This window comes from Capra hircus, chromosome 22, assembly GCF_001704415.2.
Source record: "Capra hircus breed San Clemente chromosome 22, ASM170441v1, whole genome shotgun sequence".
NCBI lineage: Eukaryota > Metazoa > Chordata > Mammalia > Artiodactyla > Bovidae > Capra > Capra hircus.
This window is the reverse complement of record NC_030829.1, coordinates 35,045,789-35,072,774: the sequence shown is the minus strand read 5'-3', so window position 1 is coordinate 35,072,774 and position 26,986 is coordinate 35,045,789. Positions and strand designations below refer to the sequence as shown.

At 53.5% G+C, this 26,986-nt stretch overlaps 2 protein-coding genes across 5 annotated transcripts in view; one reads left to right on the top strand and one right to left on the bottom strand.

Moving 5' to 3' along the window:
* Positions 1-1,812, top strand: part of SLC25A26 (solute carrier family 25 member 26) — a 142,732-nt gene extending 140,920 nt beyond the window's left edge. The window contains exon 10 of one of the 2 annotated variants that reach the window (XM_005695756.3): positions 513-1,812. In XM_005695756.3, the coding sequence (XP_005695813.1) occupies positions 513-630 (118 nt within the window). In that variant the 3' untranslated portion in view covers positions 631-1,812. The remainder of the gene's footprint in view (positions 1-512) is intronic. The other variant, XM_018067000.1, reaches the window with a different exon arrangement.
* The window catches only part of LRIG1 (leucine rich repeats and immunoglobulin like domains 1), a 115,813-nt gene continuing 90,512 nt past the window's right edge, over positions 1,686-26,986 (bottom strand). Inside the window, exons 8-19 of one of the 3 annotated variants that reach the window (XM_013973581.2) lie at positions 25,892-26,035; positions 23,517-23,597; positions 18,069-18,140; positions 17,260-17,331; positions 12,907-13,070; positions 7,944-8,264; positions 6,357-6,638; positions 5,442-5,861; positions 4,918-5,043; positions 4,235-4,384; positions 3,458-3,700; positions 1,686-3,375 (exon numbers count right to left, since the gene is read on the bottom strand). In XM_013973581.2, coding sequence (XP_013829035.2) covers positions 3,116-3,375; positions 3,458-3,700; positions 4,235-4,384; positions 4,918-5,043; positions 5,442-5,861; positions 6,357-6,638; positions 7,944-8,264; positions 12,907-13,070; positions 17,260-17,331; positions 18,069-18,140; positions 23,517-23,597; positions 25,892-26,035 — 2,335 coding nt within the window. In that variant the 3' untranslated portion in view covers positions 1,686-3,115. Of the gene's footprint in view, positions 3,376-3,457; positions 3,701-3,877; positions 3,983-4,234; positions 4,385-4,917; positions 5,044-5,441; positions 5,862-6,356; positions 6,639-7,943; positions 8,265-12,906; positions 13,071-17,259; positions 17,332-18,068; positions 18,141-23,516; positions 23,598-25,891; positions 26,036-26,986 lie in introns of those variants that run through there. The other 2 variants (XM_018066998.1, XM_018066999.1) reach the window with 2 other exon arrangements.

Below are 26,986 nucleotides of genomic sequence, written 5' to 3'. Positions count from 1 at the left end.
GGAGATTGGATTCCTCAAGTGGGGATTTAAGGACAAAATGGGACCAAGTGAATCATGGGGAGGAGCAGGAGAGTTGTTGGTAATCTGCCAAAACGCCCAGGGCCCACTTCAGGTCTAAGGTGTCGGGGTTGCAGCCTTCCCCAGGAGTCAGCTCACTGACAGTTTTATTAAAAAGTCCATTTCATCGTGTCTCGACACAAATGGTGTGAGAGTTGTTAACAGAACTTTTGTGGGGGTCGAGTGAGTTTGGACTGACTGCTGGACTTAGCGGTGGGTGCTCACAAGTAAGCTCTGTTTGGTATTCGGCCACTTCAGCCAGCAGACAGCTGGGCTCCAGCTCCAGCAAGTCTGCTTGGGAATGTAAGTGCCATTCTGAAAAGAAACACACACGTCTAAGTGCTATGCGGGGTTTAATGAGCGTGGTGTGCTAAGCTGAGCGAGCTGTGGGTGTTGGAATTTAGCCTTTTTTACACACACAGGTTTTAAAAACCTCTCCTCTTGCCTCCCACCAGGTTATTTGCAGGTGTCTTCCCTCGGATGGCAGCCATCAGTCTGGGAGGTTTCATCTTTCTTGGTGCTTACGACCAAACTCGCAGCTTTCTGTTGGAACTTGGCAGAGAGTGCCCCTGAATCAGAGATGGCCCCTCCCTTCAAGAAAGGACCCTGCTGTGAGAAGAGTTTCCCTTCCAGTGAGCAGCTGTCCAGCCATCTGAACAACGAGACACAGTGAGGAAGTCCAGTCCCGCTCGGGTTACAACATGGAGGACATGTCTTCCGCGCTGCAGGCTGGCTGGGGTGACGTCATTGGCTCGTTTGCCAGAGTTGAGAGAGAAAATGATGTCCACAGCGGTACTTTGAACATTTTTTTCCTCAACCCCTTAATAAATAAGCATGGTAATGCTGAGTCCAGGCCCTTTCAGAGCCTTCATTTGATCTGTATCTGATCTTTCATTTCCTGCCACGTGATAGTGGAGTCAGCCAAAGGCAGAGATGCTTACAGTTTTAAGAGAATGGCTAGAAGGAGACTTAGGGAAAAGGCTGGGGATGTGGGCGGGTTTTTCCCCTGGGTTAATTCTAGTTGCATCAGCTTACAGCTTTGTGTAAAAAGAATGAAGTACAGCTGCACGGCAAGCATCCTTGCTGGGTAACCAAGCTGCTGGTCTTAATGACCATCAGATTTCACCTATAAACACACTTGTATTATTTTACAGAGAGGTGTCCAGCTGCTCCTGTGGTGTCTCGTGAGAGAGAACCCGGTCTCGGCTCAGTGACTAGGTGGGCCATCACTGACCCCTCTCACTGTTTCAGACTCAGAGCAAGGGCCGGGGCTGGCTTTGGAACTAGGGTGGTTTCATCCTTCCTAATCAGTAAGGTTCATTGTTAGGAATTTTAAGCTCTACACTGGAAATCGAAGAGACGAAGTAAGGTCACCATTCTGGAGCTTGACTAATAAGCTCCAGGTGTTAGAAAAATTCAGAGAGAAATCTTAGGAATCTGGTGCTGGCATGTCTTCCCTGGAGCAACAGTATACAGTTGCTTTGACTAAATTTTTTTTCCTTTTCAAGAAGTGAAAGGGTAATTAATTAGGGCAGGATGACTCCCTTACAAAGGCAATCTCTGGAATTTAACCAGCCGTGCTTCATCCTGTTTATGTAGGTATAAAACAACCCACCACACACTTAACATGTTATAAATGAACCTTTATTAAAGACACTTCAATGCCATTTGTTAGACACTTCAATATTTTACATGTTTTTCAATGTACATTGTACCAAAATTTCTATAAATAAATAACTTTGTACATAAAAGTAATACTTCCTCTTTCACATTGCCTCTCAGAAGCAGCAAATTCACATATTTTGTGGAAGTAACAATCAGTTAACTGTTGAGAACAGAACTCTAGATGTGCTTACCTTTTGGAACAGTGGTGACACCTGGCAGTGAAATTTAACATAGGTAAGTAACCATTCCATCAACACATCCCCCTTCAGCTTTTTGGCTAAAGGAACTTGGCTTTCTGAGATTTTTAAGGACCTTGTTTCAATGTAATTTTTCCTGAAATACACATTGGCACTCACAAGATGGTTAGCAACAGGTCTCAAAAAAAAGTGCAAAAATCCCCAAAACCCAGGATGAGGGGCTGATCTCTGAGAGTCCAAGCCCGGGGCCATCTGGGCGAGGGAAGGACATGGCCAGGCCTGCTCTGGATCCTCAGTAGAGACGTATGAGCCCTGAAAAGCGAGGGCTCTGGTTTTTTTTCTCCCCTAAGGCCAATGTAATATTAATTATGTCTGCAGAACTACAACATCACTATTGAAAAATCCACAGGTACCGACACCACCAGCAGCCTCTATCTTATTAAAAAGCCTCAAATGACCATTGAATGATACTGACAAGACCACATCTGCCTTTCTCACAGAAGGAAGAAAGGCATCCTAATTGTTGGAACCAATTGCTTGTAGTGGATTAACAACCTGTATTCCACCTGTTAGAGAAAGAACTTAAACCTACGAGAACGCCTTCACCGTGAAGGAGTGTGACGTCTGCCCCTCCGAGCTCTACGGGGAGGTCCCCGCAACGCTGTCCACACACAAGCAACCATAACAGGAAGCTGCTTCCACTGCAAACACAGCCTCTGGTGGTAAAGCATCCCAGGGTCTGCACCAAGCCAGGGCGCCTCCTTTCCACCCACCACCAAAACCTCCTGTGAACAAATGTGGTTTGTAGCTTCAAGGAACTCCATCCATGCATTAAGGCACCAGAACTATCCCCCCCTCCAAAATTAAACAGCAACCAGGTATGAAAAATAATATTGTCAACATTGTATGATTTTTGTTAACCATGCACTAAAGATTAAAATAGCCTCTGAAAAGATATATATAACATATGTGGCATCTCTGAGACTCTTATGTACAAGGGCACCCAGTACTGCTCTACCTCCTGTCCACGCGAGCCTCTTGCATCTCTGTGCTTCCACTGCTAGTCCTTCCAGACGCCTGCCGCTCCACGTGGAGGTGAGAACTACGGACAAATCAGTGATGCCCGAAGCCGGGCTCCCTCGTGGCCTCGCCCACCTCTTTCCTGCAGACGCCATGAGAGCCGAGGTAGACAAATCCTAGCTTTTCGGCGCAAACAGCAGTGGTGTGCTCCGTCTCCCGAGGGACTGTCTTGTCAGGGGGGTGGACTCGGAACCAGAGTCACAGGCTTGGGGGATGTGTCCGTTGGAAAGAAGCAAGTGCTGGCCTTCACCGGGCACGTCAGGGGAGCCCGAGGCGGCGTCCGCGAGCTCAGGCTTGCCTGCAGTTAACACAGATGAAGGCTGGAGGTCTAATGAGTCCGGCTCACACAGCCGTGCTAGAGTCCAAGAGGATGCCCCTAGGAGGGGAGAAAGGAGAGGCCACGTCAGCCCGGCCACACACCCCCACTGGAGGGCGACCCCCGGGGGACAGCGCCTTACCTTTGCCATCGAGAGGCGCTGCGGGCCTCTTCAGGGCGGCCCGCGTTCTGTCGTGGTTACTGGGGTAGAGGGGCCCCCTGCTCGCATGCAGTGGAGAGTGCGGGTGCTCACTTGAGCTGGGCTCCTGGCTGCTCGGGGTTCCTGGCTGTCTGCTGTCCCCGGGCTGAAGGCGACAGGCGGGCTCCTGGGAGTAACTGAGCGCGTCAGCGCTGCAGTCACCGCACCCCGTTGGGCCGCCGCGCTCTGTGGATGAGACGGAGAACTATCACTGGACTACTCTGTAAGGCCCAAGCCCTGCTCTCGTCACCCTCCGTAGACACCTCCCCTCCCAAGTCGTTCACAGAAGGATGACTGTGGCCAACACCAAGCTACTCGTGAAGAACAGAGGTCTTCCACGTTGAAATGCTTCAGATTAATTTCTTAATCAGAGTGTGAACTGATCCCAGGGGAAAATCCGGTGTGCACGAGGTGTTGTGCAGTGCCAGCCATCTCTTGAACAATTAGACACCTAGTGTCAGAGTGGCCCTGGTAAAGAAGCACCTCTGTCACTTAAAAATCTAAACTCACGCTTAACACACCATAGTATCACTTAAGAGACCTATTCTGGGATTTAAAAAGAGCCAGGCCACACTGCCTGTTTATAGAGTGCCAAATTCTGACATGGTTTGACATCAATTATTTGTCTCCCCCCCCCCCCAACTTTCCTGTAGCGAGTGGGTCAACTCAAATTTTGACTTCAAGAGCTAAATACTTTTTCCTGAGGAAAGCTGCTCGTACCCATTGTCCTCTGGGGGCCGGGTGGGCCGTCAGCCTTCTCCCCCACTTTCCAGGGCTCCTTGGTGAATCCGACGCACAGCTTGGGCTGCCTGCACAGAACACCGTGAGCTTCCACCTCGGGAAAGAGGCCTGCGTCTCTTGGACAAACACCTGCAACAGACCCCCATCCGGTTAGACGCCCTTCCTCTGAGGTGGGCTTAGCGCTTCAGACGACGCTGTGTGAAAAGAGCGGGCAGGGCAGCCAGCACAGCGACACTCCTCGAGAGGTTCCTCCCAGGGCTTTGTTCCTGGGCTGATGACCCAGAGGTCCAACGAGGCCCCTTTTCTAACACTGCCTTCACACCAAGCAGGCCATGGTGCCAGGACGGTGAGCACTTCTTGTTTGGATAAACTCACTCCCCCACCCCGTTCCTGGGGGCACTTCCTACTCTGAGACTGAAGAGCAGGCCTGGGCAGTCTCCCTGCTCCAGGAATGCGGGTGGGGGGGTGTGTCTGAAGCGGTCTCGTCTTTGCTGCTCTTCCTTCAGGCAGTCCTACCTTATCCGGATTAGGAGATGGTAAACCCAACAGAGACCTGGTGGAATTTGCACAGGTTAAGTCCCTAAAGACCCACCAGCAGACTTGAGTCATCCAAGCTGCCAGGTCCCCGTGCTTAAGAGGATGCGCCCAGGCTGAGGCCCTACCGTTGCTCTCCAGATGCCCGTTGGCCTGGTGGCCACCTTCCATCCTGACCACAGTCTCCTGTCGGTCCGAAAGTGTCCCCTGAGAAGAGAGGTAGCTTGGGACATCTGGGGGCACGATGGTTTCATCTGCAAGGAGACAAGATGGTCACACACCAGGGGTCCTGATCCTTTGTGGTGATGACACAAGCGAACGTGGGCGCTGGGGAGCCGCTGTCTAGCTGTGCCCTGGAAGCCCTCCTGGCACCTGCTTAGCCTGACTTTGCCCAGCCATTGGGAGAGTGTCTGTCTCCCTGCTCATCACCATGCCCCAAGAGAAAAATGGCCCGGCGAAATCCCTGCAGCCACAACCCACACAGCAGCAAAGCCCGATGGCTCAGAAAACTGTACAGTTTGTAATGGACTTGCATTGAGAGCATTCCCATTAAAATGTGCTATTCTCAAAAGATAACATGGTGTCACCCTCTAGCCTCCTTCCCAAACATCCCGGCCGTTCCCCTCCCCTGCGAGTCGCCGCGGCGGCTCACCTGTGTTCGTGACGCTGTACTCCTCGCTCTTCTTCCTGGTCTGGTAGATGATGCACACCCAGACGAGGGAGGTGAGCACGATGCTGCACACCACGGCGATGGTGAAGATGCCCACGGTGGTGCCGTCCTTCCTGCAGCCCGGGGTGGGCAGGACGCTCAGCTGGCTGTGCGCGCGCTCCGTGCCCAGCGCGTTGGACATCTCGCATGTGTAGCGGCCCGCGTCTTCCAGCGCCACGTTCTGAACGACCAGCAGCTGGTTGCCGGGGGTGAAGTGGTGGCGTTCGGTGAGGCTCAGGGGCCGGTCCCCCTTGAGCCAGGTGATGCGGGGCGGAGGGCTGCCGGCCGCCTTGCACTGCAGGGCCACCGTTTCTCCCACAGACACCACGCGGTCCTCCAGCGGCACTGCCAGGGACGGGGTCTCTGCAAGAAAGTAGGGGTGTCACCGTTTCTCTGTGGGCCTCGGCTGTTCTAGGTCTGTCTCCTGGAACAAGGACAATCCAACGCGTCATGCAGTGCCATCTGGGAGCTCTTATCAGAGTGGCTACGTTTTCTACCAGAGGGACTAAGCCGTGCTGTCTGGGGATGAACTGACCTCAAGCCACAGAACCCCCATGGTTCTCACACTGCCCGGTGACAGGCCCACGTCTGTCCCTCTTGAGCCACCTTGCCTGCCTGAGGAGAGGGCAGTTCTTCAGAGTGTCTCACACCTAAGCTCTGTGCAGACTAATTCAATGGCTTTTTTTGTTTGTTTTTTTTAAGAGAGGGAACCACTTGTTTTGCTTAAAGTAAAAACCGCCTCTTGCACTCCCCCACCCCAGGCTTCACAGGACAGTCTGAGAACCGTGCCTCTAGGTCCCTATGATGTGTAAGAAAATCTCTCCCTCACACACATACACACATACTCAGCATACCAACCTAGGACAGTCAGGGTGGCGTTGGCCGAAACGGAGCCAGCCGAGTTCTGGGCGGTACAGCTATAAACCCCCATGTCGTCTATCTTTACGTCCGTGATGAAGAACACGTCGTCATCCGGCATGACGTGCATGCGGCGCTCCCGAGCGGCAGGGAAGTCTGTGCCTCCGTCCTTCTGCCAGGCGATCTGGGGGTTGGGGTGGCCGGTGGCGGCACATTCGAGGCGGGCCGTGGTGCCAGTCCGGATGGCGATGTCGTGGGGCATCTTGGTGAAGGAAGGGAACACTGCAGAGCAGACAGAGTCGTCTGTGGAACGCTGCGTGCAGAGGCCGGGAGCAGCTTCCGTCGGACTGACTCCCCCACTCCCGAGTGTCAGCTCGCCACTCACCGCCCTTCGTGCAGCGTCCGCCTAGGACCACCCCCACCGGAACCAGGAGCAGGGCTTTCTGAGCGCCGCCGACTGCTCCTGCCGCACAGGCAGCAGTTATCACCTCCTCTCATCGCGCACACAAGGTTGGCTTGGACCCCTTCAATGGAAGGTCCCCTTGAAACATTGTCCTACTGTCTGTTCTGTGGTGACCAGTCTGAATAGGGATACCCCGTAAGTGCCAGGGCCTGATGCCTACCTGCCTGCTTTGGTCACCCTGAGGGAGCCTGAAAAACAAGGACATCTGCTCCTGCCAGGTGCTATGGCAGGGAACGTGACATGCCTTCACCCTGGAGAAGGCAAGAGGTTGGCTCTTCCGTCTTGAAGAAAGCCCATTTAGGAACCTTGGTGCTGGAACCATTTAACTAGATTTACTAAATCAACAGAATCTTGCTACGTTGCAGGGCAGAGTGCTATTAATTGCTCAAGCTATCTACCTCTCTCTACCCTAAACTCACTACAAGAAACAGCAGCCCTGAAGAGAGCCATCTTGACAGGCTCTAGAGCTGGCTGCCGAGTAAAAAATCCTTGTCAGACATCCGCAAGACCGTTCTGCTCCCGGGTCACTGGCCCACAGCTCACTGGCCTGGCCACCAGCCCCAATGCTGGGCCATCTCCTTGGAGGGCAGCTGCTTCCCCAGCATTGGGGTGCACTTGGAATCTGGCTGCCAGGCATCTTGGGCTGAGGAGGATAATAAGTGGTGGGTGGGGGTGGGGAGAAAATACAAGATTTGGCCTTACCTACAATGTGCTTTAATGAAAGTGAAGTGAAAGCCGCTCAGCCGTGTCTGACTCTTCGTGACCCCATGGACTCTACAGTCCATGGAATTCTCCAGGCCAGAATACTGGGAATGGGTAGCCTTTCCCTTCTCTAGGGGATCTTCCTGACCCAGGGATTGAGCCCAGGTCTTGCGCATTGCAGGTGGATTCTTTACCAGCTGAGCCACAAGGGAAGCCTACTTTACATAATAACTGCATTAAAAAAACATCACCCCAAAAGAATCCACTGAGAACAAACCCTACAATCTGCTATTCCTGAGCCCAAGCCAGGCCACAGCGTGTGACAGAAAGACGCCTCCCATCTCAGTCATTTCCAGATGGATGACAGAGCAGGCCCCGAGCGTGGCCTGCAGGAACCGGACCCCCAGGAAAAGGCGGCGTACCATGCACGGTGAGCTTGGCCTTGTGCGAGTAGGAGGAGCCGAAGTGGTTGGTGATGACGCACTGGTAGCGGCCCTCGTGCGCGAAGGTGAGGCGGCGCAGGTGCAGGACGGTGGTATACTCCATCACCTCCCCGTCCTGCGCGCGCACGTGGGCGAAGTTCTCCATGTCGGCGTTGGCCAGCGCCTCGTTGTCCTTCTTCCAGGCGAACGTCATCGGGGAGCTGCTGCTGCTGGCGGCCGAGCAGGTGAAGCGGACGTCCTTGCCCACCACGGCTGTGATGGTCTCTGGCTGAGTGATGATCTGGGGCTTTGGCAAGTCATCTGGGGTGAGAAGAGCCAGCTGTAAGGCACTGGGGCCCCTTCAGGACATGGGGACCAGCTGCAGTTTTCACGAACAAGAAACTCAGACCTCAGCGTCTCCCTGAGCACCCTCAGCTCTACCAGATACGGTCAGGGACGTGCACTGTGGTTATCTGACCATATCTAGTAACAGCTCCATGAACAGTGATCCCTCCATGATCACACCCCTTGATTACAGGCACATCCACCAGTGCTCAGTTATCAAACAGTCCTCAACTTCCCTAAGGCTGCAGCTTTACTCACTCATTGTCAGAGAAAACTCACAGAGCATCGTGAACCACTCTGAATGCAGAGCGCCCCCGCCCCTCAAACTTTACTCCAAAGGGAGTAGGGTATGAAGTACCTCCAGAACATCACTTACTTCCCTGGTAGTTCAGTTGGTAAAGAATCTGCTTGCAATGCCGGAGACCCGGGTTTTGATCCCTGGGTCGGGAGATCCCCTGGAGAAGGGGATGGCTACTCACTCCAGTTTTCCTGCCTGGAGAATCCCATGGACAGAGGAGGCTGATAGGCTACAGTCCATGGGGCTGCAAGAGTTGTACCCAACTTAGAGACTAAACCGCCACCACCAGAACATCAGAATAATGGCTTGTGAAAATGGGCACCTCTATTAAAGCAGTGAGACCATTAGCAAAAATGATCACCGTCAGCTTTTTTGGAATCTTAGGAAATAACTGGTAACAACCCATGGAGTGTTGCTTCAAGAAAACACTTGAAGAAAAGTGACCTTTCTGGCATAACTTACCCGAGGTCCCACTTCTCTCTCCCCCGCTCTATGGCAGCATTAAAACCCCACAAGCCTAGTAACTTGTGAGGTGAGCAGGATGGGCTGGGCACACCCACAGAGCTGCATTTACTTGACCTGGTCCAGTCTGCTCAGCAAGGGGAGCCCTGGCCCCTGGGCATGTGGTAAAAATAACCAGCAGTCAGTGCTGAGGCAGGAGTATTAGTTGGAACCATTAAGAGGGGTGGCCAGAAGATTGCAAAGGAAATCGGGTGAGTGAAATGTCACCAGTGGGCTCTGAAGAGGCTCAGTTCATTTCTGAGGACCTAGAAGGCCACCGGCACGTGCAGGACTAGGCATGTGCCCAGGAAAGACCTGAGAGAGTGCATATTTCTTCCCTGTGACCCGCGCTGAAGATCAAACAGGAAGTGATGGCACATCCCCAACACACACATGTTCATAGACCGTGAAGACTTGAGATGGCAGTACTCCCGAAATTAATCTAGAGGCTCAGTTCAACCCCTGTTTCAAAATCCCAGCTATCTCTATTGCATAAATTGACAAGATTATGGGGACATCGGAGGGAGCCATAAGAGTGAAAAGAACCTTCAACAAGACCAAAATTGGAGGACTATGTACAAGCTAATAAAATTGTGAAACTCTCAAAGGAAAACCTAGGCGTAAATCTTTGTGACCTTGTCTGTGGTAATAACTTCTTAAGATAATGACATCAAAATATAAATGACAGAAAAAATTAGACAATCAAAATTTTAAAAACCTAACTAGCCCACAGAATGGTAGAAAATACTGGCATATCTTAATCCTGCTGAGGATTTAGTATCCAAAATACATAATGAACTCTTGTAACTCAACACTGAAAAGATAAATGACCAATTAAAACATGGGCAGAAGATGTGAGTAGCCAGTTTTCCAAAGCAGACATACATATAGGTCTGATGATATGCATATGAAAAGCTCAACCTCATTAGGGGAATGCAAATCAAAACAACAATGAGATTCTACTTCATATCTACTAGTCTAGGTAAAACTGAAAAGGCAGTAACAAGTGTTGGACAGGGGAGCCTGGCGTGCTGCTCCATGGGGTCACAAAGACTCGGACACAACTTTGTGACTGCACAGCAAGTGTTGAGAAAGGGAAACGAGACTCCTCATGCATTGCTTGGGGGCGTGTGAAGTGGTACAGCCACTTTGGGAAACAGTTTGGCAGCTCCCATATGACCCAGCAATTCCATTCCTGGTATAAACCCAAGAGATTTTACATAAAAACTTGTACATGAATTCTCACAGCAGCATTACTTATAGTAAACAAAAGGTGGAAAGCAACCTGATGAATGGCTAAATAAATGGATAGCCATGCATTAGAATATTTGTTCAGCCACTTAAAAAATAATGAAGGACCGATACATGGTGGGCGGGGGTGGGGGGAGGAAGACAAAAAAACTACACTTAGTGAAAAAGGCTAGTCACAAAAGACCATATATAGGATTCCGGTTATGCAAAACATCCAGGATAGGTAAATCCTAGAGACCCGAGGCACAGGAGTGGTGGGGAACGTGTTGAGTTTCTTTCATGGGTGATAAATGTGAAATTAGTGGTGAAGGCTACATGACGACTCCATATTTTAAACACCATTGACTTGTACGTTATTTAGAGGGGTAAACTTTAAATGTAAATCATGCTTCTCTTTTAAAAAATAGCGTTAGTGAAATTCGGCTTTTTTGCAGTAGCATCCACCTGTTCCAAGCGGACAGCTGATGCTTTTCAGTGTGCTCACAGGCACGTGCGCCCGCATCACAGCCCATTTTAGGAACATTTTCGTCAGCTCAGAAGGGAACTTTGCATCTTTTAGCTATCATCCCTCTCCCTCCACCCCTCCCCAGCCCTAGGAAACCAACTAATCTACTTTCTACCTCTAAGAGGTTTTCCTAGTCTGGACATTAAACATGAATGGAATCATACACCGTCTTTTGTGACTGACTTGTTTCACTCAGATTGCTTTTCATGACCTAATAATAGTCCTAATTGTATGCTTATACCACATTAAGACTGACTTGTTTCACTCAGATTGCTTTTCATGACCTAATAATAGTCCTAATTGTATGCTTATACCACATTTTATTTATCCACATAGGCATGTGGGTTTCCACTTTTTGGCTAGTATGGATAATAGTGCTATGAACATTCATGTACAAGCTTTGCTGTGGGCATGTATTTTGTTTCTCTTTGGAACTTACCTAGGAGTGGAACTGGTGGTTCATATAGTATCCGTGTTCAACGTTTTTCAAAACAGCTACACCATATGGCATTCCCACCCGACGCGTAGGTGGCTTTGGGGTTCTCCCCATTCTCACCAACCCTTGTTGGTGTCTGACTTGGATTCTAGCTCCTAGTGGGTGTGAAGTGATTACATTTCCATTTTATTAAAAAGGAGTGGGAGATTCCCACAGAGCTTGAAATTTTGATCTCTGCCAAGTGTTTCCATGATTCCCACTAGTACTTGATGACTGTCTGATGGCAGCCTGAGCGAAAACACGACGGTAGCTCTGAGAAATGGGTCCCGAGTGCTGCAGCCCAGGACCCACCTGCCAGGGCCACAGGCCAGAGACTGGGCACAGCATGTCCCAGGTCCTGCCTTGGCTCATAGTCACCAGGAAAGACGATGCCCCGTAGCGGGCCAGAGGAGGAAGGGGGCAGAAAGTGCGATTTCAGGGAGCTCTACGAGAACAGACTGGTCAGGGACCAGGAACCTGAGAACAGTGGGGGTCGCGGCTCTTCCGTGCTAGAATGGGAGCCAAGCACGTGGTCCCCGTGAGAAACACCGACGGTAAGGACGGCTGGTTCGGGGCTGCTGCCACACCGCCGGACTGGGTCAGGAGGAAGGCAGGCAAGCCTGCTGTCAGAAGTGGTGGAGGTGGTGGCAGGTGGATGTGTGGAAGGCGGGCACCTCTATCTTGACATCCCCAGGCGCACTGCTTACTGCTGTGCCCAAAAGCAAGAGAGAGAAGTGCACCACGGGGGTCCCCAGACCCTACCTTTGGGAGCTCCTTCCCGGGAATGTCACCCCCTAGGCTCCGGGCAGACCAGGGGGACAAGAGGCAGCAAGACGCACACTTGCCCAGCACTTCCGCTCCTACAGCAGAAACCAGCAACGACTCGAAGTTCACCTCTTGCCGTGGCTGCATCTTCCTGACCACGAGGCTGCGTGTCCCTGCATGGTGCCTGTGTGCACGCGCATGTAGGCAGGCGTGTGTGTCTGTCTGTTCAGGTGCTCACCGTTTCCTGTGCTCTCTGCAACCAAACCTGGATCCTGACCACCCCGCGTCAAAAAGATGGCAGGACCAACATGCCATCAGAAAGAAACAAAAGCTACAAGTGCGATTCCAGTGCTTTGGAGACGCAGCAAGAGTGCAAGTCAACACGAAGGAATTATTTTTACTGCAGCAACTGTTCTCCTGAAACTCGTTCTTCCTGTATTTAACCTTTCATTCTTGGGGTTGGAAAGAAACACACAGGAAAACCCAGCCTCGTACGCCGAGTAAATTTGCAGCTAAGCCTGGGCACCAGCGCCGTCCTGAAACAACACAGCCACCTTCCTGTAACTGATTATTTGCCGGGTAACTGAACCAGCTCCTGCTCGCCCCTGATTAAATGCATGCACTCCGACAACCACATAATGAGGCGATGGCCCCGTAAATATGACGTGTGGTTTCGGTGGGAAATGAACTGTATCCAGCAGCTGACAGGTCACCGCGGGCTGGGCTGACTCTCAGCACAGCAGTCCCTCCCGTAATGAAGTTTCGCCCAGCCTCCGTGCCCTTGGTGAAAAAGAAAAACACCAAATTACAAAGACTGTCTTACCGCACACAAAACTCTCCGGCGGCACAGAGAAGATGCTCTGGCCCTTCAGCGCCTCTGGGTGGGCACAGGTGGCCGTCACAAAGCCCTGCAGTGTCCTGCCCAGCAGCCAGGGGGGCAGCCACTTGAGCTGGCAGTCGCACAGGAAGCTGTCGCTGCTGATGTGGCTGAAAGCGAGACGATGAGACGAAAGGGTCACGTGAGGTGTGACTGCACAGAAGGGACAGCCCCCTACCTGTGCCTGGCATGACCCTCCCCTCCAGCCAGCTCTGGCTGCGCATGTCGGCAAGCTCGCGTGGGAGTTTTCTCACGGTTCCTCTCCGTGACCTAGAGCTGTGCGTACAGTCTACCTGGAGACTGTGAGCAACAGCAGCTTCTTGCTCAGCGGTTTAGACTCTGTCATGAACAAGCCATGGTGACGCTGACCCTGCTGGTCTAAGGCCCACACTTCAGGCAGCCGCCATGTAGACGTCACATGTGTTCTATCTGCGACAGCCACCGCTCTCAGGGGACCCCAGGGACGCAGTCTCCTGGCCTCCGACCATCCAGATGGGAACAGCATGGCCTGTAAGTCACTTAGTTGTGTCCCACTCTTTGTGACCCCATGGCGTGTAGCCCACCAGTCTCCTCTGTGCATGGGGCTCTCCAGGCAAGAATACTGAGTGGGTTGCCATGCTTTTTCCCACCCTCATATAGGACAGACTTGGAGCTTCCAAGCTCAATCCAAGAGTGAGATCTAAATGCTGAGACAAGTCTCAAGAAGGGCTCTTTTCCTATATGACTGCTGTGTTTTTATCTGGCGGAGCTACAGGTTTTGTTGCGTCCAAATGTCAGCCTCGCCAGCGCGCTCCCCTCGTTTGTATATTTATCTCCACACCAGCGCTGGTCAGGAGGCCGGCAGGAATCGGCTCCGCTCCCTAAATAGTGCTTGTGAGTTAATTGCCACTGCCCAGGGAGCATGAGAACGCACAAGCTGGGTTTTGTGAGGCTCCAACCAAAACAGAGAATATTTTCTTTTTCATTTCTCAGCAACTAAGGATAAGCTTTTTCAACAGAAATCGGAATCGCCATCTCAGCGGACATTCCTTCCTGAGGAGTCACTAGAAGATAAGTCAGCCGAGGAGCAGACCTGCCCTGTTCCTGGAAGACCACGGGCCGTGAGCTGGAGGTCAGCCTGCCATGAGAGTGGAGATGGAGGGCTTATTCCATGGGCTTCCCTGGAATACGCGGTCCCAGGTGCATGGTGATAAAAGGGGTTGCTGAGATGTTCAGAAACTCCAGCAATGTCACACGGGCCACTTTTAGAGCAACACCTGTCCGCTACCCTGGCCGCCCCCCTCCATTTTCCGTAGCCCCTTCTTCATTTTCCTTTATGTCACTCAGCCTTTGAATGAGCAGAGAAGCCATCAAATCAGTCAACAGCAAGGCGGGATGAACCTGAAGGCAGAGAACCCACGGCTGACAAAATATATAAAACCTGTTCTTTGCTCCCATTCCTCACCATTCCCAGATGAGCTGGGCATCTTCACTTATTAAAATAATTTGGGGAAGTGATTTCTCAAGACTGAAATAACTGAGATCTGAGCCATTATAACTGGGATATTGCCCATGTTACACCTTAACATCAACACTAGGTTTTGTATCTGTATTTGATGGGGGTAGGGCTATGCTTAGTGCTGTCTGGAGAGTTGCTCGGTTGCAGGGTTCCCATAGGTGCTGCTCTGTTGAGGGTTTCCTAAGGTGCCAGGAGGGCCCTCACAGCTGAGCGTGGACAAACAGCCAATTCCCACCCCACATCTGGAGAGTTCCCTGGAACAGCGGTTGTAGAGGTGCCACCAGGCACCAGAAAACTGCTCAGCACGGGTGAAGAGCAGAAAGGGGCTCCCCACTGTTGGTAGGCCATCCGGAGTGGCTGCCCCTTCCCACAGGGAGGCTTGGGCACCCCACATGGATGTCTAAGGGAGACACTGGCCATCACTGGGAGCCTTTAGGCCTTCATTTTGGGGACAGGGATGTGTTTCATTTGAACCACACAAACAAACTGGAGAAAACACACCTGACTTCTCCCTGATCAGAAACGTTTTTGGAAAGGGTTAAACCTCATGTCACACATGCAAGCCATTTGTTGGCCCAGCTTCCTGGAGAATTTCACCTCCTCCTCCCATTAAAACCTCTGCAGATGGAAGCCTCGAGACCTTAGAAGACAGTGGGTGCTCAGGATGGACAGAAGGCTGTCCTAGAGAATTTAGGACTAACAGGACAGAAGGAGAGACATGGAGGCAGACGCTGGGGAAACCGACCTCTCCTCCACACACACACACCACCTCCAAGACCAGGCCTAGCCTGAAAGGCCAGACTGCGGGGGTCACTGGTGACCCCAAGACTCTGTAGCTCCCTGCTGCTAACAAGCATGGCCGTCCTGGGCTCCCGCCTTGCAGCCACCCTAGCACTCTGCTGGCTTCCATCATGCATTTTCGTGACTCCAACTCCAAGTGTGTTTCTAATCATTGCTTGTGGAAATTTACCCAGAGGATGACTAAGTGCACGGCTCAACCTGCCTTGATCCAATGAGGGAAGAAAATGACCAAGTGGGATTACCCATTTCTCCCATCAGAGGGCTGGGCCCAGGGCCAGCCCCAGCTGGGTACATGCAGGAACTGGTGGGAAGCACAGGCAGGGCCCAGGCTGAGCCTCCAGAACCAAAAGCAGCATCTGGGGGACAGGGCCGGGGGGAGTCAAGCACCTGGAGGGGTCCAGTCGTTTCCAGATAGAAAACCCTAAGGAAACCTGAGTTTTTAAGAGGCCCAAAGGAAATTCTTCTCTCCCTGTCCTGCTGTCTTTCCCTCAAAACACCCTCTTCCCTTTAATCAGATTGTTTTTACTTCCAGCACTGTATTTGGAAAGTTTAAAAAACAGGAATGCTGGAAGAAATGTACAGTGAAAACACAACTTAGATTCTACGATGAGTACTTTGTGATGCTTACTTTATCATGTCTCTCTCCACGTGTCCATACTTCCACGAACTCTCGTTCTAAGATCATGGCCCTTCTGAGAAACAGCACGACCTGACAGACAGGAATCTCACAGGACGCTAAGCATCATGAGGCCAGTGCCCGCATGCCTGCCTGCCTCCCCTCACTAACGTCCTTCCCAGGGGAACGTCACTGGGGCCTCTTCTGCTCTCCTTTCCAACCATGGAGACTATGCCTCTCTCCTGCCCCATTCCCCGCTCCCTGCCCCCACCGAGGGTCCACCAGGAGGGCCCTCAGGAACAAGGATGAGCTCAGGGTGCAAAGACCGCCATGCCATGTGTGCCTCTGTCAGCTGCTTCAAGAACCCAAAGCTGCACCTCCAGGGAACTAAGGGATCAGATACATGCACAGGAAGAAGAAAGGGAGCTTGGGTGTTGCCACCTCAATCCTCAGATGAGCTGCCCCGCCAGAGGTGAGCTGCTCTAACCCCTGCTGCCCCCAGGGAAACACTGCGGGGCAGCGCCAGCACTTGCGAACGCCACAGGGCCTGAGACACGCGGGGGGCCGGGCACCTCCTCGGCATCCCGAGGTGCGTGTGACAGCCCACCGGGAGCTCTGCCCTGTCCATAGCCCACCCTGCTGTTTAGAGAAAGCCCTCTCGATAAAGGCCCTTCATTGTGAGCACACCCTAAAGATGGAAACTTGTCCTTGACGTAATTAAAGGGACAAGTATCCATTTTACAGAAGAGAGTTTGTTTCCCATCGTCGACAGCAGTGGGTCATCAGCTTGCAGCCTGCAGGCCCACTGCCTGTTTCTGTAAATAAGAATTTACTGGCACACAGCCACACCCACGCATTTATATATTATTTATGGCTGGTTTCTGCTCAAGAATCAAGCTGTCATGACAGAGCTCTTGTGGCCCAAAAAGTGGAAACTATTTACTGAGGTCCTATAAGAGAAAGTGTATTGTCCCCTGATTCAGAACAAGCCCCTAGAGGGCATTTTTTTTTTCTAGAAGACAATTTAACTTACAACTATAAATGATCCCAAGTGTGAAAGTAAAGTGTTAGTCACTCAGTAACGTCTGACTCATTGCAACCCCATGGACTATACGGCCTGCCAGGCTCCTCTGTCCATGGAATTCTCCAGGCAAGAATACTAGATTGGGTTGCCATTCCCTTATCCAGGGGATCTTCCTGACCCAGGGAACGAACCTGGGTCTCCTGCATTGCAGGTGGGTTTTTTACCACCTAAGCCACCACAGAAACCCGTAAAGGATCATGCAACTGTTTGGTAAAATGAAGCTTACTGCAAATAAGGCACTTCTTACTCTGAAATCCTCTACTCAGGTTAATCTGGGGCCACGGAATCCCGGGTACTTACAGCTCTTTAAGATTCTTCATCTTCACAAAGGCATCAAACTGGACAGATCTGATTGCATTCTCTCCAAGGTTCCTGAAAAGCAACATTCTTTACTTAGGCAAAGAAACTCTAGGTATCCTTCAGGACAGCCATGTGTGTGAGTTAAGATGCTCAGGGATTTTCCCTGACAGCCCTGGTTTCGCTGATGAACCACGGGCAATAGGTCACACCCCCATGTCCTATCTGAAGGCCACCGTAAGTGGCTATTTCACCTATATTGACACAAGCACATGGAATAACGGGAATAAACCAGTCTTAAGGGCAGCATCAAAGCTAAGCTGAGGCCTGCTCAGCAAGTCAATAAGGAAAACTTTTCCAAAAGAATCAAGGTTGCATTTGATTTAAAGACAAACTAAGACTCCAGTACCAGAGGCATCAGATGGTGACATGGATCAGCCTCAGGGCTGGCCCTGTCCCCCCACCTCCTGGCTCAGCCCACCACGTCCCTAAGCCCTGCTGAGCTGCTTAAGGGGAGTTGCCAGCCTGAGACAGGTGAAGGGTCATCAAGGAAGTAGAAGAAGCCCAGGGCCCAAGTCAGCGTCGGGCAAAGGGAGGGAGGAAGGTATTTCTGTGGGCCTCAAGAGGCCGTATGTTCAGTAACCGCTGCTGGCGCAGGCAAGATGAAAGCCAGAGTTGAAGCTGACTTAGCAGGCAGCAGCTGGCATTTCTGCACAGCCTGTTTCTGGGCTTACAAAGCCATGGCTGCATCGCTAGTGGCTCCCCTCACTGCGCCCGCAGGCTTGGGGTCGGGGGCCTGGCCGGGTACTCACAGATGCTCCAAGCCTTCCAGCCCCGAGAACGCTCTCTTGGCCACGGACTTGATCTTGTTGCCGAACAGCGTCCTGTAGTTTCCCAACATCCAGAAACAGGTGGAGAGGGCGGGAGGGTGACAAGGGCGGTGTGGGGAAAAAGAACCCAGAGTCAGGGCGACGCCAGCTGAGAGGCCGGTCTGGGGAGAGGCCGGTGGGAATGGGACCTGGGCCGCGATAATGTGTCTGAGGCGCACAGGCCCTCCCCTTCTGAAGTCAGCTACTTTTATCTTTCTTAGAACTTAACAGTGATGACAAGTAGGAACTCCATGCTCTGTCTTGCCAAAAAAGGCCCCTTGAGGTGTTAAGTGGAAATCACCTCGTCCAACCTGGCTGTCTCCCCAGGGACCACCCACGGGTGGGGGGTGTGTAGCCACAGTCTCGCAGGGAGAGGGTGACTCGCCAGGCTCCAGGAGAGCACAGTCAGAATAAAAACTCTCGGAACTGAAGACTACAGGGCACTTCTGAAGACTGCATTCTGGGGATAAAGGTCCCCAAAGGCGGCTGGAAAAAGACAGGACAGTGGGCTAGATGGCAGCCAGGATGCGGCCACACGGAGCTAAGCCCCTGCCCACGAGAAGGCCCCTCTGCTCTTCAGCGAGAGCCCAGGTTTCACATAAAGCCAATGGCGTGAGGATCGTCAAATCCCAGAGGGTCCTCAAAGGTAACCTAACTAACGCCTGTACCTGGACCGCCCGCCCAAGAGAGGGGGCGCCCGCCTGCCGGCCACTCCAATCACCATCTCAGCAGTGACAGCAAGAGTTTCTCAAAAATCCAAACCTGGCACCTGCTACACACCAGTGGCCTGGAGGACGCGCATGCCTCTTCCACAGGCTGTGTGATCTGAAGGGAAGCGAGCCTGGACTTGGGGTAAAGGGTAGGGGTGCGCCGGGAGTGGCTGAACACCGGGAAGGAAAAGCATCAGATTCCAGACTTCCGCCCTCGTTATCAAACGCTCTGATGAGAGCCCACACCGCATTCTCTCCACTGGCTGCAGCACACAAAGCTGGCGGCGAGCCCCGAGATCAAGCTGGCGCGTGTGGCTCCACGGCCGTGCCGCCAACCAGGGCTCTGCAAAGGGCAGGCGAGGAAGCATGCAGGCTCCTGGCAACCAGCGTCCGGGAAGTCTCCGAACCACAGCGTGGGGCAGGGACCCCTAGGCACCGGTGCAGGTGCTCAGGGCAGAAAGCCCTAGAGAAAGGCGGGATTCTTCGTCCAGATCCACTGAGCATCAGGGGGATGATCGCCATTAAAGCCCAGCCCCGCTTCAGACCTGCATCAGGATGGGGCCCACGAGGGACAAGAAGAAGCACCAAGCCCTCTCTGGAAAGAGAAGCGTGAGGCTTCAGAAACGTGAAGCCAAAGAAAACGTGAAGCCAAAGATGGCAGGGCAGCCTGGTGCTGCCCGCCACATGGGCCCCAAGCCTCCGCCACATTGCAGAGAGTCCCTGGGGCCATGCAGGTGAGGACCACGAGGCTACCTCTGAGAGACGGGGTCACAGGCCCCGCGGACCCAGCCTGCACCAGGCACGGCCTCCACCTGCTCCCGGGCTGCTGGACCCCAGGGCTGCGCGGGCCCCGCAGTGTCACAGTGGCCCCACGGGGACCCTGAGCTTGGCCCTCGGACGCAGCAGCTCCGGCCCCCGCCTCCGAGGGTGAAGTAGCACCAAGGCCACCGACCCCTTTTCCCTTTCCTTCTCTGGGAAGCAGTCTGCATGACGTGAAAACAATCTCATGTTGCAAGAGCTTCCATGCCTGCTGTCTGAGGTTTTCATTATAAGACAGACAAACCCAACACTCAGAAACCCGGTGGCCGTGCCTGCTGGGGCTCCCTCACGGCCGGGTGAGTGCAGCCAGCTCTAGCCTGGAGGGGCACCAAAGCCCGGCGCCTCTGATAGCACTGCCAACCTCGCACTTACTCAGATCCCCCAGGCCAAGTCACTGCATGCTCCAGGTCCCAGTAAAATGTAGTGAACTCTTCAGTGAAATCTTCCGTAAATGAGATCCAGGAAAAACGCTGTGCTTTATTTTACCCGTTAAATATTAGTCACGTTGACCTCTTTGACAATGAGGGCAGGCTGCTATTTCTAATGGTGACAATAGCAATAAAACAAAATCTCAAATGCTCAGTTATTCAGGGGCTGGCTCATTGACCTGTTGGTGGATTGAAACAGGTCCTCCCATTCCCCAGCAGATGTCTGCAGGTGGGCGCTGGGCTCGCCCACCAGACTGTGTGGGCAGAGGAGAGCGGGGCTGTGGGGGAGGGGGGCGCCCCCAACCCGTGTGCTGGGGACCAATGAATGTGGCTGCACCCAATGACGGCTCCCAAGAAAGGACAGCTGGCCTGATGTCCCCCACACCACCGACCTGGAGCAGACAGAGACCCCGGGCTTCACCTATCAAACCCTCTCCCCTCACCCCCTGCCAACCCCACTCTCGCTAACCTCACCCCACAAAGACTGAAGGGCCTGTGCCCAGGAATGGGAGAGCTGGAGCCGTGGGCCAGCACCTGTCTCCCTGCTGCACACAAGTGACTGAACGCTCTTCTCTGTGGCTGACCTATGCTCCAGAAACCCTGCCCCCTGCCACACGTGGGCCCCCAGCTGGTGTCCCGTTGACATTCTGGAAGAGGGGGGCCACCGCGTGGGTGAGCACAGTAATGCCCGGCCAGCAAGCTCTGGGTGGAAAGCCCATCCCCGATGGCTCTGTTCAGCGGCTGGAAAATGAAAGGCAGGGCGGGCTTCACAGGGGGAAGCCTTTTATGGCTCTGCGGCTCACTTGTTCCTTTCTTGGAAAACGTTTTAATTTTGGTTTGGCCTTGGGCCTGGCAGGAAGGACCCCAGGTCCTTGACTAAAGGTATGCAGGCCACACAGCGTGTCCCCCAGCCCTTCCGAGGGAGGTCCCCGATCTCCACCCCCCAGGTGCTTCCGTGGCTGAGCCAGCCGGGCTCGGGGGACCCGGAGTCCTGACAGCAGCCCCACGGGTGGACAGCAGCTCGAGGGGGACAGCCCTCCTCCACACTGACATGCCCCCCGATAACGGGTCCAACAGGGTCACCACTAGGCTGCTCAATGGGGCTACGTGGTGTCATGGCCACGGAGCAGAGCGTTCAGGCAGCGCTCCAGGGAGACCAAAGCAGCTCAGCTTCCTCCCACTTCACGTGACTGATGCTGACTCAACACGACTAGCCATTAGGAAAGGCTGTAAGCTGGACACAGGCTGGTTTACACAGAACCACAAGCCTCATGGCCTCGAAGGCCAGGCCCGCCTCACGGGCGGGAGGGGCCGCCACGTGCCACTCACGCTGGTTTCTAACCAGAGCTATGTACCAGGGTCACGAGATCACAGCCCATCTCTCAGCCGTGGCCATCATGTAACGGCACCAGCCCTGTTTCCCATCTGCCCACTTCTCATTCCTCACCTCTGAGAATCTGCATCACACAGCTTTCCTTTTCTAACCAAGAAAGAATTACTTCTTTTCTTTTGCGACAGAACTGAAATACCACCCCAACTAAGAAACTGATTGTGTGTATTTAGTGATATTAAGGAATTACTGTTACTGTCTCAGTTTCCCCCAATTATTTACATCTGTCTTTTTTGGAAACACTCAGGAGAGCCTCCGTGCCCAAGATCCTGGTTAGTGGAGCTGGGTGGGAGGAGACTGGAGACCCACCACAAGCAGCTCACCACAAGCGAGGGATCCGGGCTCTCGGGCTGAGACTTTGGGACTTTACACAGGACTGTTACTGTAGCCCAGCGGGGAACGGAGAACACGCTGGGGAACAGACCACAGGCAAGCAGGAAGTAGTTCCAGGCTCCAGACACAGGCTGGCTTACACGGAACCAGAGGTCACACGCCCCTGGGGGTCGCTGCCCTTCACCTGGCAGAGCCTCCTGGAAGCCACGACACCCGAGAACCGCCTCCAGCTTTCACAGAATGGACAGGCCCCACACAGGACCCCACCTTTGCCGTCGCTTCGTCAGGCTGGGGCCGGGCAAGGCGCTGGAGATGAGGCTCAAGCTCAGTGGCTGCTCAGGTGCCCACACCCCTGCCCACGCCCTGCAGCAGCTGCATCCCAAGCTTGGGGCTCCCCTGTCAATGATGGGCCTCTGTGCTCCATCGTGCAGTCCCCTTCCCAAGCTTGTGGGGCAAAGCGCCCAGGAGGTGGGGAGAAGGGAGCATTTTTATGGGAGAAGAAGGCAGCTGCTAGGCTTTTCCGACCCACTCTCAGAACACAGGATCCTCAGGAAGAGACCTTGAGTCAAAACACCTGACGCGTACTCGCCACTCCCGGAGCACCCAAGGCGTGAAAAACCCCACTTTTCTAAACAAATTAGAAATGCTAACTCCTCAGAAAGATCCTCCCACCACAGGCTTTCCCGGAGCCTCGCCTTCCACTGCCGCTTTCAAAATATTTACTTTACTCTGGTGCTTGGCTCGCCGTCTCCAAAACAGGCCGGGGAAGCAGGGTGCGGAGCTGTGGCCATTCTCCGTCTTGTCCTCCTCACCCTCCACTCGAGATGTGGTAAACAGTAGTAACAGCTCCCACCCCAATGCCTGAATGTTCCCAGGGTGGCCTCGGCAGAGTGCTGGTGAGAGGCAGAAAGAGTGGACAAGGAGGGGACAGGGTGGGCTTTGGGGCCACACAGGCCCTGCCACCAGCAGCGGTGTGATCGTGGGCAACATCCCCTCCCGTTTCCTCAACTACAGAAAAATGCAAAACACAGCCAGGCCTCCTGAGATAGTCAGATGTCACACACACTCACACACCTCCTGAGATAGTTAGATGTCACACTCACTAACATACAGACACACACACACACAGATACACGCCTCCTGAGAGTTAGATGTAACACACACAGGCGTGCGTGCACACATACACACGCCTTGCAATTCTAGGAGCTTAGAAAAACAAACCCCAAACACCAGAAACCCTGAATAAAAAACAGCCACTGTGTCACCCTTGGTAATGATTGTTTCTCTTTAAGACTGATTGACAACAAAAAGACTGCCCCAAGTCTCTAAACCGCCAAGAGTTACTGGGCTTTAGATGTTTAGAATTTCTAGAAACTGAATAACAGGGCAAGACTCCTTTGAGCAAAGAACAACAAAAAAGTTGGCTGTTTTCACATCAGTCAAGAACTGAAGAAGAAAGAAGATGCAACGGGCCTCCAAACCCCAAAAAACCAGCGCCCAGGGCAACAAGGAGACGGCAGGTCAGAGAGAAGTGGAGAGGCCTCCTGCCTTCCTATGCAGACTTTCCTTTCCAAACAAAAGAACAACGAATGTGCCAGCGCTACCGGGATGGACCCACAACCGAAGTGGTGTGTGTGTTGCGGGGAGCAGGGGCATGGAAAGAGTCACCTCTGTGCACCAGCCCCACGGATCTCTCAGGGCCCACACTCACAGCTTGCTGAGGCTGTCCAGTCCTGTGAAAGCGCCACTGGTGTCCTCGATTGTGCCTGAAATCTCATTGTGGTCCAGATCCCTGGGGAGGAGATATGAAGGCTTAGCATCCAGTCTGCTGTAGGAAGAGAGACCCACACCTAGTCTGCCACCTGGAAGCTCAGAACATCCCAGTCTATTCCAGATGCCTGGACGGCATGTCTGCCTAACATTCCAGGCATTAGAAAACAAACTCATGCTTGCCTGTACACATGGCTATGTTTAAAATGGATCACCAGCAAGGACCTGCTGTACAGCACAGGGAACTCTCTCAGTGTTATGTGGCAGCCTGGGTGGGAGGGGGTTTGGAGGAGAATGGATACATGCGTATGTATGGCTGAGTCTGTTCACTGTTCACCTGAAACTACCACAACAGAGTTTATTGGCTATACTCTAATACGAAATAAACAGGGGAAAAAAAAAAAAAAATAGAGGTATGACCACTGGGCCACCCTGCCGTGAGGCCTGGCTTTCTCAGCCTCCCAATAAAGCTGACAGGGGCCTCTGACCAGCCGCTTCTGGGCTCCACGTGCTGCTCCCCAGTGGGCTAAGGTCAGCCCCAGGGGCAGGGGTGCAGACGGCACAGGGGAAAGCCTGCTTTGGATTCCACTCCCCAAGGGTAGACTTCTGGCCACTGCTCTGAGGATGAGTCCAAAAGGTTCCCTAAGGTTCTCATCTGCTTTCCTACCGCCCAGGGTCCCTTCCCTGGACTTGACGAGACACTGCACAAAGCCCGCACAGGAGGGGGACGGTGAAGAACAAGCCCCCGGCACAGGGCCCTCTGCAGCCACCTCCAGGCTGGCAAACAGGTTTTGCACCCTGAACACCCACCTCCCCCCAGGGCCTCCACAGGTGCTGACTCCCAGCCAGGCACATCTGGGTGCTGAGTCAGACTTGTAACCCACTTGCCAGGATGAGAGGATGAGGCCAACTTCTCGGGCCGGTCTCCTCCACAATGAGAATCACAAGGCTGATGACTCAGCTTCCTGCCCCAGCTTCCAAGGGCAGGTCACCACCAGGCAAGACACCCCACCTGGTGACCATGCCCCCGTGCCGCCCCGGTCGGCTCTCCGACTTTCCACAAGGTCTCTCACACCTTCCTTTCTGGAGCCCTAGAGACGTGGGCCAGGAACAGGACAGGATGCTGCTCTTGGCTCCCAGGAGAGCCAGCGGGGCAGGGAGCTTGGACCGTGGAGTGCGTCGCTTGCTCTGACCTTTATTTTACAGCAGCATGCACAGAGAGCTGCAATTCGGAGGCTGGAAGGGCCTCCTCCCCTGCATTGGCTCCTCCCTATTCGTCCTGAAACACCTGGGACCTGGGGCTGTGGCTTTGTGTGTCTGTCCCCCTGCTCCAGTCCCGGCTGCCAGAGTTTTCTCTCTCTTCTCTGGCCTGCGCCATCTTAACATCCTGGCCATGTCAGTCAGCACAGCCAGGGTTCGGAGACTGACCCCGGCTTGAATGGCCTGGTGTCCGGGTTCTTTCTCACTCCTCAGCGATGGCCTGGCATGGCGGCTTTCTCAGCCCTCTCTGCCAAGTGCCAGGGCCTTTCTCCCCATCAGGCTGGAGCAGCCGCTCTCTCTGCAGGGGCCAGGCCTGGGAGGGAGGACCCGCAACCCTCTGTTGAAATCCAGATGCGCCCCCGCCCCCCACAACCCCCACTCCATGGCTGGTTGGCTGCTTGTTCTCTGTTGCCTGGAAATTCTTGGAAGCCAATGGCTAAAAAATTTCAGTCTCAGAAAAGCGCCCTGCAGCAAGTTCTGAAAGTTCCCTCCACCTCACGGGACGCAGAGAGGAAGGTGACACGACCACCTCTGCTGGTTTAAACGACCCTCGGGAGGCTCAGAGACAGACACAGGACTCCCCCGTCACCTCTTGTGGACATGGGCTTCTGAATGCACAGTTTGTGCTGAGGAAGTTGAGATGCTAGCCCAGCACACGCGCCTCAGTACCATCCTTGCTCAATAAAAATGTTCTGGACAAAACCACGAGTCACTGCGGGGAGGCTCAGGACGCAAGGACGGCCCCCACTGGACTGCTGACCCGGGGGCAGCGTGCGGTCTGGGAAGTTCCCGCGGCCGGACCCCACATCCCATCAGCAGCAGTGTGGGAACCAGCGCTTGATGACGAGTTAGAGGCTTCATCACTTTAGGCGCCACCCTACGGGGAATGAAGGACAGTTTTCTGCTCAACCAGCTCGTTTTCAGATATTAAAGTTTGAGACCATGGCAGACATCACAAGTCAGCTTTGGATCTAATTCCAACTCAAGACCTGTGAGAAGGGAATTCAGTGAAGCAGCTGGCTTGCTCTCCCATCAACCCAATGGGGAAAGACTTACAAGACACGCAGGCTCTTGAGTCCCCGGAAGGCGCCTTCCGCGATGTGACTGATGGAGTTGTGGCTGAGGCGCAGGATGCTCAGGCTACTCAGGTCAGCCAGGCTCTCCTCGTCCAGCCGGGTCAGGTTATTGAAGGACAGAATCCTGAGGAACAGGAGGGGAGAGCAAATGTCACCATCAGGTTGCTCGGCGTTGTCCTCCCTTCTCCTCTCCCGACAGTGGAGCCGGGTCAGCCAGTCATCTGGGTCCAAGTGGGAAAGGACATGCCCACCAGAATCCTGAGGGCAAAATGGTCTCACAGCTAGAAACCCACCAGGGCTCGACTCTTGGAAGGAGATCTGTAAACTGAGCACTACACAGGGTCGTTCAACAAACAAGCACAAAGCTCCAACGCCTTCCTGCACCTCGTGTCCATGGCTGGTCCTGATTCAGGCCACGGAAGACTTCTCGTGGCTGTGGCCGGAGACTCTGGATGGGACCCCAGGGGGTTCTCACAATGAGCGAGGGAGCTGGACAGCCTCCGCCCTCAGCCAGCAGAGGGCGCCACCAGGCACTGCCTGGAACAAGACATAACGGAACTGCAGGCCTCACCTGGGCGGCACCCTTGGGACCACTTGTCCCTCCAGGCTTCCTTGCCCTCACCGGAGCCAGCCTCTTAGCATGATTCCCTACTGTAAGCAGGTCAGGACCACACCTCCAATCACACACCTTCTCTGAGTGTCAGCACACCCCCTGCACTTCTGATGTGGCTGTGGGTTGTGACCTAGCATGTTAGTCATCTATCCTTGAAAAAATGGGAACTCTGGGCTGGGGCAGGAGGAAGGAAAGTAAATTCAGAGATTAGTAAGTATGTAAAGGTAGCAGGGAGTGACAGTTTTTCTCTCCTGGAGAAATAAGTCATGGTGTCTGTCAGTTGCAAAGACCTGGCAGGAGACCAAAATTCCATCCTCACCTGCAATTAGAGAATTCAGCTTAAAGGAGGGGCGGGACACACACGTGGAAAGTGGCCCTAAATCTGGCTCCAGAGTTACCTGGGTGTCGGACACAGTGTTAGGCTGGTCAGGACACATTCCTGTGACCGTGTATGACCCTTCT